Source organism: Microtus pennsylvanicus, chromosome 20 (genome assembly GCF_037038515.1).
Source record: "Microtus pennsylvanicus isolate mMicPen1 chromosome 20, mMicPen1.hap1, whole genome shotgun sequence".
In the NCBI taxonomy this organism is placed as follows: domain Eukaryota; kingdom Metazoa; phylum Chordata; class Mammalia; order Rodentia; family Cricetidae; genus Microtus; species Microtus pennsylvanicus.
The window spans coordinates 1,800,530-1,812,541 of record NC_134598.1 but is presented as its reverse complement, the minus strand read 5'-3'; the positions used below and the strand labels follow the sequence as shown (position 1 = coordinate 1,812,541).

The 12,012-nt window shown below is 46.3% G+C and overlaps 1 protein-coding gene across 14 annotated transcripts in view; it reads left to right on the top strand.

Annotated features, from left to right (window-relative positions):
* Grip1 (glutamate receptor interacting protein 1) overlaps nucleotides 1–12,012 on the top strand; it is a 625,790-nt gene that overhangs the window by 600,831 nt on the left and 12,947 nt on the right. For all 14 annotated transcript variants that reach the window (XM_075954111.1, XM_075954113.1, XM_075954108.1 and 11 more), the window contains one exon: nucleotides 11,220–11,366. In XM_075954111.1, coding sequence (XP_075810226.1) covers nucleotides 11,220–11,366 — 147 coding nt within the window. The remainder of the gene's footprint in view (nucleotides 1–11,219; nucleotides 11,367–12,012) is intronic.

The following is a 12,012-nucleotide window of genomic DNA, read 5'->3' as shown; positions in this document are numbered from 1 at the left end:
AGACAACAGTCTGAGGAGTGAAGGACAGTTGAGCTACAGAGGAGAGAGGACTGTCACTGTGGGGTGCTTGTCACAGTACACTCTGTCTGTGTTCTCAGGGACTAGGGCAAGGAGCACTTACATTTTAGCCACATTGTCAGTGAATTCTCTTGAGGACTAAAGACTGGGAATCACCCACAAAAGTTTCACTAGCTCTACATAGGTGATGGCTCTGTTTTAGTAAAATCCCAGACCACAGGCGGTGCACAGAGGAGAGGGAGGCTCTGTTTCAGGCCTGGAGCGTCTGTGTTTTATCTTTCAGATGAGTTCTGTTTCGTGCTGCAGCTTATCACACACCCTCTCTTTGCAGATAAGGAACGTGTGGTCCTAGCTACAGCTCACTGATAACCCTCCTCCTTTCTCTCTGGAATCTTTAACATCCTTTGGTGGCCACTCGATCTATTTCTGAGATGAATCACAGTCTCTGCACACCTTCAGGCCAAAACTGCTCTTTCGCAAGATGACAAGGTCCCCACATTCAGCTCAGCTGAACTTTACAAATACTTCATATTGACACTCATTATCTCCCCACCATGCATGATTTTCAGCAGAAGTATGCCACTGAATTATATGCAGCTATTCATATTTATCTTTTTATAGCAGGATTCTAAAATTCTTGTCCTGGGTCTTTTATTCAAGACTGCTGATGGTGCAGCATCGGGCCATTGTTGTCAGTCCTAGGAAGCGCGAGCTTTCCCTCAGCCGGGTTCATCATGCATTTGCAGGCTGAGTTTTCTTGGAGCGGAACTGGTGTAGTGGCACTGTCTTATTCCATGGACAGAGTGCTGTGGCTAACAGCAGCTTCTTCTGTAACCTTCTCCCCAAGACAGGAACAGGCTCCAGACTTGGCACTAGGAGAAAAATAAAAGGGAAATACATATCTCATTCTTGCACATGAAATGCATAGCTCATTCTTGCACGTGAAATATAAAACTCTTTCTTGCACATGGCTCTTTCTTCTCTAAGTATCTGAAGGCCCCACAAAAGATTACAGGAGTCTGTGCCAGGCACAGAGCTCCCCACGGCTGGTGTAGGACTGCCTGCGGCAGAAATCAATGGAAGCCAAAAGCAACTCAGTGGCTTATGAACTTGTTATCTGTATCTCTGCCTTGCTGGGCTCCTTTCTGCAGAAGTGGAGAGAGTGTGGATTTGAGTTTTCACACTTCACAAGCAGGGAGCAGAGCCACCTGTGAGCAGGGCCACCTGGTACGGGGGACAGAGACCTTACAGAGCACGTGTTCCCAGGTTCAGTCAGCTGCCTGAACTTGAGTAAGTGCCGTAAAACCTAGAGTCACTGAGGGTGAACAGCAGACCCAGAGAATGGAGGCAGTGGCTCCTTGACTGTCACTGTGTCAGCCTGGCACACAGACACTTCCCTGTCATGACAAGGGCAGACACTAGTGGGAACACTGTTGAAGAAACAACCAGGACTGGAGTTTGGGTCTCATGTTTCAGTTACATAGCGTGCCTGGTAAACTGCTTCCCCACGGTTGTGGGTTTGTTATTTTAAACCTTAAAACAAAATGCTTGTTTATTATGACAGTAGTAATGACAGCAGATGGCAAAGCTTGTTTAAAAAGCACACAGGAGGTGTCTGTATCAGTTCCTGGAGCAAGAGTTCTCCGGCAGCGTCACTCTGCTTGGGGACTGTCTTTGGCACACTGTCTTTCACAAAGAGTGATGCCCAAGGCATCCGCACTCCCACCAGGCAGAGCTCACATGATGTCTTATGTTTTGTGAGTTGTCAACCTCCACAGTCCAAGGAAGGCAAGTAAAAAGCTGACGTCTAAAAGCTGACGTCCCCACGTCTCAGATGACCTTGAGCAGTCCTGCGAGACGGGCTTGCTAGACAGTGCGCCTTGCTGCTATATCTGATTCCTTGTAACTTCTGTCATGGAGCCATCTCTCTGATGTCCCTGCATGTCTCTGTTATGATTGATTTATAGGTTGAAGAATTTTATGTCATCTGTGGCATGTTCATTTAAAATAGTCAGTTGCCTGAAGGTCTTTCTGCTATCCTGGCTTTTACATTCTGGAGGACGAGCCTTCTGTCTCTGCTCCTCCATATTGCATTAGCATGGCTCTCATCCAGGAGTGTTACGGTCCTTGAAGGCATAACAGTGTAGCCAAGGCTTGGGTTTTTCTCCCTTTAAGATGGGATTTATGTACCTTGTCTGTGGCCCTTTGCAATGTCAGTCTGCAGGAATCCATCTCCAGTGAGGAAATAAAATCAAGACAGTTGGTACATTGTTCAGTAGGAGCCTAGTGAGTTCCAACTTGTCTCTCACACACACATACACACATGCACACACACTCACGCACGCACACACTCACACACACACACACTCACACACACACACACACACACACACGACAGTAACCTTAGCCTCTAATCCCCACCAGCACAGTATCAGTGGATGGTGTGTCTCTGACAAGAGCTGACAGTTGATCCCTGAATCAAGGGGACCCTGTGGGTCTACGGGAATTAGAGATCTGTGACTTGGAGAGGAATAAGAAAGGACTTACAGCCCAGGAAACCAAGCTAGAGTGACCGGGAACCTAGGAAGCAGAGGCTGAGTATAGACTGCTGACACCATGAGCCAACATCAGACAGTTCTGAGAAGAGACACTAGGAACAAGTGCCCACGCCCACAGCCGCCCAGCTCAGGAGCAGCTAGGCAAGTCAAAAGTCCAGAGACATGGCAAGCCATTACTTGGGGACCATCAGCTCCCATGGCTGGGTTCAATTCTCGGTTTTTCTGTGAAGTAAATGCATTGTGAACGTGCTCTATGGCGACCAAGAAAAGCAGTTGTTAATACACCACAGTTCTTCCGAAGGGTCGCCCTCACTCAGAGGGAACTAAGTTCTCCAGGACCAAGTCAGCTTCATTGCCAATGCACGGAGCACAGCATCCTGGATCCTGATCTCACAGCCCAGCGCTCGATGCGACAGGATGCCAAAAAGCAGCAGGAGGCCATATCAGAAGCAGCTGGCCTTTCTTCTCCTCTGCCAAGGGTACTCCCCTGATGGAAGTAGCAGATGCCTTTCTGGCCCAATTTGTTTGGAAATCCGGGAGCTTTTAGTGACATAAGGAGAGACACTTCTTCCTGGAATAGAGAGTTGGTTTAGAAGATGAAGTCTTATGTTTTATTTTATTTTTCTCTAAGATCTGCAGGTAAGGTAGGCCCATCCTCAGATCTGGCATTGCTTGTACCGTCTTGCTTAAAGGAAGCGTGGCTGCCCCAGTAGTGTCTGCTAGGGGCAATCCCAAGTGCCTACTGACTTCCAGAGAGATCAGCATTGTCTCTGAGAACTATGTGAACTTTTATTGCCACAAAAGACTGAGCTTTAAGAAGGCTGCCGGGGCTCAGGAACTGATTCCAGGGTGGCTGTCACTTACTGTGACTTGCTCAAGATGCTGCACTCAGTTGCCCTTGAAAGGGGATGAATTGGCTCTGATTAAAGCATCAAGCATTGATTTCTGATCTCTACCTGAGGACATGGCTCAGACAAGCAGGGAAACTTGATGAAAATGTAAAACAAGGCTGAACTTGAATCTCAGTAGCCTCCCCTCCCCACCCCCAGCCACTCACCAACCCCCCTCACCTCACTGCCCCGCCTACCACAGGCATAGCTCCTGCTCGGGCCTTAGAATTTGAAGCAGCTGCATCAAGAGAGGGGGCACAGACTGGGCCAAAGTCCACTGACCTGTACCCATGCTCACAGTTTTATTCTTAAGATGCTAATTGGCTCTTTTAGAACACAAAAAGAAAACCTATCAACTGTGTTAATGCCTCAGTTTACCCAGAGGCCTCTCCTGATAGAGATCCTACAAGATAAACTATGCTCACATGGGCTAGAGTAGATGGCAAACCCAGCTGGCTTCTAGATGTCCGTCTTCAGAGAGCAGGGTTTTGTGTGATGTTCCTGGGGAACCACAAGAGGGCAGAGAGGGGAAAATGGCAGAGAATGGGATACATAATTCATCTTCTGTTTGTTGAGCAGTTGAAAATGAATAAAGGCTGCCTAGCCAGCGAGAAGATTCTTTATGCGAACAGAAATCATGATTTGGTCAAAGACACCCAGCAAATGAGGTCAGATATTCCATTATTGGATCCTACTGCGTTTGAGTAAGATCAGAGAAATCCCTCCATCAGCTGCTTCCAGGCTCAGTGACCTTATTAGAAGAAAGGATGGTTTTCCTGTACAGAGTTACAGAAAGTGCCCGGATAAGACTTTGTCTGTAGGTAAAACCTCAGAATCCTTAGAAATTTGGGGAGCCCAGAAACAAATAAAAAATTCCCCATTAGTGATCTCCAAGCAAGCAGAACTACGTGGTGAGAGTTACTGTGGCTATTTTGAGAGCAGCCAGCCTGTGTTTCCTGTCAGTATATTATTAATTCCTGGGATCTTTTATGTGATTCTAAAATAATTAATTTCATTTGTATTCATTTATTATTCCTTAGCAATCTCTAAGGAAGGATAGAGCTGGCCATCAATATTCAGTATCTTCTATCCTTGGGGCATCTTTCCACAGAAACCTTGATTTCTATTTTAGAACAGTTAGAAGCTCCTCATTGTGATCAGTTTGCTATCGAGATGCATCCTGTGTGAGGCTTAGCCAGAAACCGGAACTCAGAACCACACAAGCTAATCTGCTAGCCCGCTATGTTGGCGTTCATCATCCGTGCTCCAGTCAATGTGTGGATGTTGGCAATGTAGGTGCCGTTCGTTGTTTAGCTCCGTCTTGGTCAGTGTTCTGTTGCTGTGAAGAGACACCGTGGCCACACAACTCTTATCCATATTTGATTGGGGCTTGCTTACAGTTTCAGAGGTTTGGTCCGTGGTCATCAAGATGGGGAGCAGGGTAACACACAGGCAGATGTGCTGGAGAAGTAGCTGAGAGTTCTACATCTGGATCCACAAGTAGTAGGAAGACAGAGACTCTTGGCTTGAAATGGGCTTTTCTTTGTTTTTGTTTTTGTTGGTTTTTTGGGGGAGAGGGCGGGTTGGTTTTGTTGTTGTTGTTTATTGTTGTATTTCTTTGCTTTGCTTTTGGAGACAGGATTTCTGTGTACCCCTAGCTGTCCTAGAACTTTCTCTGTAAACCAAGTCGGCCTTTAACTCGGAGATCACCTGCCTCTGCCTCCTCAGTGCTGGGATGAGCTTTTTGAAACCTCAAAACCCACCCCAGTGACACACTTCCTCCAGCAAGACCTCAGCTCCTAATTCTTTCTAATAGTGCCTGCCACTCCCAGGTGGCGGAGTACTCAAATATGTGAACCTATGGGGACCATTGTCATTCAAACCACCACAAGCTGCTTTCAGGTTCTGGCCTGTGGAGCAGATACCTAGGAGTCACAAGCCAGCTGAGCAATGAAGAATCTCATAACTCCAGGTCTATTCTCCTATGCAAGGGCTCTGGGTTATGGTGTTGGAAAACAGGCCTCAGCTATAAGACTAAAGTGGACTTCTGATTTCCACCATGAGCTTCAGCGTACCTGGGGGCAGACACCTAACTCAGCCAATCATAGGGCGCCCACCAGGATGCACAGTGAAGCAAATTCAAGTTACAACTAAGAAAAACACACTGCCACTTAGGAGTAGAGGCAATGGTCCCGCCACAGGAATGCTATTTATCATGTGAATAACATGGCTAGAATAAAGAAGAAAAAGAATTAAGAAATAAAATACCCACCGAGCCAAGAAACAGTGCACAGGCAAGGACCTCAAGAATAGAGATTGCACCTACCCGTAAACAGGTCAGTCTAGCGACATTCCATTGACTCTTTGCCTTCTCCCCTTTCCCACCTCCTTCTTTTCCTCCTTTTGAGTATAAAACCAAGAAGTTTCCCATCTAATCAAGGATTGGCTGTGATAGCTGATTCCAGAAGAGGGACAAGAAATAGTCAAGATGTGTCCGTGATAATGTGTGCTAGAAAACAGAGATCCTATCAGAACAAATGGGGGTTCAGAATGAAGGACAGCCCATCTTTTCCAAACCCAAATGCATTTGAGCATCCAAACAAATACTAATACAGTTGAACACAACACATATGGAAAGCACCATAGGCTCAACCCATCCTTTACAACAAAATAAAGTCTCATTAAGACGTTACTGGAAGTACCAAGCACACGACTTTTCTGTTCTGAAATTAAATTCAAAGTCTTTCAGCCTTTCCAGTACTAACTGCATATCAAAGTAATCAGACAATACTAGTTAAAGGGAGAATTTGATTTTTACAAATTCAAGCTAGTAAGTAGATGTGGTGGTTTGAAAGAAAATGGCCCCAAAGGGAGCAGCACTATTAAGAAGTATGGCCTTGTTGGAGTAGGTCTGGTCTCATTGGAAAAAGTGTGTCACTGTGGAGGTGGGTTTTGAGGTCTCAGATGTGGATTGGTGAGGCTGTGTGCTCTTTCTGATACCCGTTAACTGTCTCTTTATTTGAGAACTGTCACTATAGAAGAAAATGATCAGCTCTTTAGAGACAAGCTACCATATGACATCTGCAAACATTCTCCCAATGAAGTCAAGAGCAACCCAGGTCAATGCAATTTGTGACAGTTGGCCACTGCGTGTTGGACGCAGGGAGTCCTGGCGCTGTGGCATCTTTATTTTAAAAGATACTTGAAGTTTGTTTGTTTATTTATTTATTTCAATTAGAACAACGTTTCTCCCCTATCTTTCCTCCCTCCAAACTCTCCCATATACCCCTTCCTCTCCCCTTCAAATTCATGGCCTCTTCTTTCATTAATTGTTACTTCACGCATGTATGTATACATACGTATACTCAGTCCACATAATGCTTACTTGTGTGTATGTTTTCAGGGCTGACCATTGGCACAGAACACCAGCTGCTGCACTCTTCCCAGCTGTTCTCAGTTGCCTGTGGTTCTTCGTGTACTGAGGCCTCGTGGGCTTTTCCAAATCCGCTCTGTTATGCTGTCATGTATATAGATTCTCGCCAACATGACTGCCTAAACATGAGCTGGTGTGTGTGTGTGTGTGTGTGTGTGTGTGTGTGTGTGTGTGTGTGTGTGTGTGTCTAATCTTCTTCCAGGCGTCAGAGGTGGCTAAGTGGTTGAGAGCACTCTTGGCTCTTGCACAGGACCCAAGTTCAAGTCCCAGCACCCACAAAGCAGCTCATAACCATCTGTAACTCTGTCTCCTAGGAATCTTAACACCCTTTCTATGCTTCTGCGGGAAACAGGCACCCACATGGTGTGCATACTTACATACAGACATGCAAAATATTCCTATACATAAAATAAAATGAAACTTAATAACTTCCTCCAATGAATAATGCAGATATCACCCATCTTATGGCTTGAAACAAAAACATAATTACAGAAGGTCTTAAATATTTTTTCTGTACTATTTTTTTTTTATTTGGGGAGGGAGGTTATTGGGTTTGACAGTGTTGGAATGGACCCTAGGGCCTTGGACATCCTAAGTAACTAGTCTACCACTAAGCTATACCATCCAATTGAAAAAAAAAAGCATTTTTAAGAAACCATATATTAAATAAGGCAGTATGTAGTCAAAAGATCAGATCTTTGCAATCAGATATCTTGTTTTAAAGCAACTCTTTGTTGTTTCCTTTCTGTTTGACCTTGGATACGTTTCCATCCCTCTCTGAGTTCCTGTATAAATGTCCTGCTGCGCACACACACACACACTCACACACACACACACTCACCACTCACACACACATACATACACGTACACATGCACACACACTCACATACACACACATGCACACACATACACACCACTCACACACGCACACTCACATACACACACACACCACTCACACACGCACACACACACACACTCACATACATACACGTACACATGCACACACACTCACATATATACACGCACACAGACACACACACTCACATACACACGCATACACTTAGTTGAGACAATAGCATCCTTTCTCCTGTTGAAACATCAGGTCTCACAGACGTTATAAGTATGTAGTTAAGCTTCCATTGACAATGGCCCTCCAGTTAGTCTCCCTCACAGTCCCCAAATCCAAGGTTCCTCAGTCACAAGGTGGACCAGGCTGGCTCCAGTATCAGAAGTGTGCTCTCTTGTCATGGCTGTACAGTGTCACCAGCAAGCATCTTCCCGTCCAGCCGTGATGGCACTGGGCAGTGTCTAACCGCAGAGAACCTTGGCGGAGGGGGCTTTGAGCCTAGAATAAATCCCACTTCGTGTTCACACACCTCCTCTGCACTGGCTTGTAAGCGTGTGGCTCGGTATGACCAGTTAGCCAGAGCACGGAATGCCAGAAAGCCATTTCCTTCTATTCAGCCCAATGTACTGCCACATGGCAGGCACCTGGTTAGAGCTTTGAAATAGAGCCGTGAACAAGAAGACACTACCTTTCTCCAGAAGCTGCAGCACATAGCTGAGCCCAGGGCACTAACAAAACTTAGACTTCCTCATGGTGTGATTTACTTTGGCCAAAGGCAAGCTCAGTCATGCCGCTTAACTCCCCCCACATCACCAGTGTGTGAGGTGTGGATTTTATTAGGATGCACACAGACACACATACACACACACTTTATTCAGTTCCAAGCCATTTTGGGGGCTGTGCCTGGGGGGAAAGAGACTAGGAAGGTAAGAAGGATGGGATATTTAGATACCGTAATTCCAGGACCCCAGGTGCCATGAATTATAAAACCTGGTCCGGTTTAAGGCATTTACAAATGTGAACAACTACAAACACCTTCACCGTAGCATCGGAATAAGCGTTCTGGTCACCTGTGGAGCATGCTGGTTAAGCACTGGGCGTCTGGATTCTGACAGACCTGCCCCACCATCCCTTACCTCTGTGGTCCCAGGCATATTGCTTACCCTCCATAAAACTGAATTCCATCACCTCTGAAATGACTATAACCACAGACCACAGAGCGGGCTGGTAAGTAGTATTGACCCAGGAAGCTTGATTGCTTTTTGTTCTGTTTTGTTTTGCTTTTAGCTTTCTATTCAGTGAAATAAAATCCCCACTCTGACCCCCTTTGCGTTTCCTTCAGTGGTCCATACCTCTCCTCAGTCAAATAACTGGATATAAAAATCTAAGCCTGCTATAAAAGGTCTAGCTGTTGTGTTTGCCTTGTATAGCTCTGAGGGGTTTGCTTTTTTTCTACTATTTGACAGGAATGTGTATGTGTGTGCATGTATGTGTGTGTGTTTGTGTGTGTGTGTGTGCGTGTGTAATGATTCGTTTATGAACTAAGCCCAGATCCTTGCTGAAATACAATTAGACTTTGGAGGGCACCTAATAAACCTTAATAAAGCAGCACCCACCTCTAGCACACGTGCATGGAAAGTGCCAGATGAGGGAGCTCAGTGTGGGTTTGACTCTCCTTTCTGTTGTTTCCTCCGGTTCCAGCATTCAGCCCAATCTTTAGAACACGGTCAGGGGTTCAGGAAGCATTTTGCGGGTGTGCACATGGCTTTCTCTTTCACCTCAGGCTGCCTCTTGAAGAAGTGAAGCTGGGGGAGGGGTGGAGCTGTAGGGAGCTGCCCTCAGGTGTAGTGCAGGGTATCAGGTGTACCGTGGAAGGGTAGACACTTTGAACTGCTAAAAAACGCTGGGCAAGTGAACAGAACTAGCCCATCCCCACATGACGTTTTATTAGGTTGCCTGGGGGTGTTTTAGAAAGAGCTCTGTTGATGAGCTGCATGGGCATCTCAGCAAATACAACAGTGTTTCATCGTGCACAGGTTCAAATGGAGAGATGGTGTAGAAAACAGTATGTAGGAGAGCACCAGGCTCGTGGGAGGCAGAAAAAGGTTATCCTTCAACATCACTCATCCCTGGCTTCCCTCCCAGCCTGAGGGCTGCTCCAGGGAGACATTAGACATCAAGCTGCCCGCTGTGTCCTATGCCTAAGAACTGAAATTTGCCAGGAGGAGGTGGAGTCTGGGGAGGTGAATTAGTGGGTAAGAGTAGTTCTTGCTACACAAGCCTGAGGACCTGAGTTCAGATCCCTAGCCCCCAAGAAAATGCCGGGTGTGGCAGCACATGCTTGTAACCCCAGTATCACATGGGGAACAGTAAGGGATAGAATTGATAGGACTTAATGACCAGTCAGCCTTGCTGGAAAACGGCAAGCTCGGGGTTCAGTAAGAGAACCTGTCCCAGGAGACTATAGCTGAGGATGATAGATCAGGGTACCAAGATACCTGACTTTGTCCTCCTCTGACCTACACACACACACACACACACACACACACACACACACACACACACACACACACGAGAGAATACACATGATGTGTTGCAAGAAAGGGCCTCTTGTTCATTCCGGCCATCCGGCTAGCTTAGCCATGAAATAACCACACCGAAACTGTATTAATTAAATCACTGCTTGGCCCATTAGCGTCTTATTGGCTAATTCTTGCATCTTAATTTAACCCATTTCTATTAATCTGTGTATCACCACGTGGCAGTGGCTACCCGGTAATATTCAGCACGTCTATCTCCAGCAGATCCATGGCGTCTCTCCGACTCTGCTTTCTTCTTCCCAGCATTCTGCTTAATTTTCCACACCTACCTAAGTTCTGCTCTATCAACAGGGCCAAAGATGAAACACTGTTGTATTTGCTGAGATGTCCATGCAGCTCATCAACAGAGCTCTTTCTAAAACACCCCCAGGCAACCTAATAAAACGTCATGTGGGGATGTCTGGAGTAGTAAGCTGCCAGCAGCCAAGGAGCCGAGGACGCTTCGGTTCCCAGAGTTTAAACTGGGTCCTTCAAAGTACCCCACACTTGTCCTAAAAAGCAGGGGAGAGAATGGGAAGCCAGGACTGGGAATTGGACGCAGGTGATTTTAACAAGTGCTGCTGTGGGGTGAGGACTTACAACTCCATCGTAGGGTGTTGGTCTAATTGTTTCTTTATTAACCAATGAAAGCAACCCAAAGACAAAAGGGCCTCCTACAGCAATGATGCACGCACTATTTTAGTGAAGAGGAACAATAACAATAAGAGAAAAATGTGACTTATTTGTCCTCCTTTGGCAGCTCAGGTTGAGACTTTAGATTCCAAGGATGCTCTTGGGGTAGGAGCAAAGTAGCAAGGGTGGGTGTCTGACCCAAGAGACTTCAGCAGCAAACGGCTCCTGCTCGGCTAACCTCCACATTTTTGCACTTTCCAGGTGACCTTATACAAGGACTCTGGCATGGAGGACTTTGGGTTCAGCGTGGCAGATGGCCTGCTGGAGAAAGGAGTGTATGTCAAGAATATCCGCCCAGCTGGGCCAGGTGATCTTGGTGGCCTGAAGCCCTATGACAGGCTCTTACAGGTAAGACCTCAGAGGGAGTCCTGAATCCTTGCCTCTGACCTACAAGCAGCAATGCCCTCCAAATTCTCCTTCACACTCTGGACCCTTCCACTCTCCTCTTGTCATTGCACTATGGCGCCAGCAGCAGCGAACAGCTGGATAAAGGATTCTATCTCAACTTCCTGAGTTTTCTGACACTGAGCTGTCCTTTCCGTTTGAATGTTTATTCCTCAAACCTCAGCCTAGATGTGGCCCTGAAGCTCGTTGACCAGCCAGTCTAGCCAAACCACTAAGCTACAGTGTCAGTAAGAGGCCCCGTCTTAAAGAAAGAAAGGAGGAGAGCAAACCCGGATGATCCCTGATATCTGTCGCTGACCTCCACACAAAAACACATTCACATGTACCTACAACACACACACACACACACACACACAGAGAAAGAGAGAGAGAGAGAGAGAGAGAGAGAGAGAGAGAGAGAGAGAGAGAGAGAGAGAGAGAAGTAATACAGTATTAGCGTGAATGAACAGGGACATGGTGGAGAAAGAAGCAGGTGTTCACGAGACCAGGGAAGTGTAGCTAAATCTACCTACCTGTTTTGGACAAAGTCCTTCGTAACTTCAGCCCATCCCGATGCGACACAGTTCATAAAGTTTGATCTGTTGTTTAA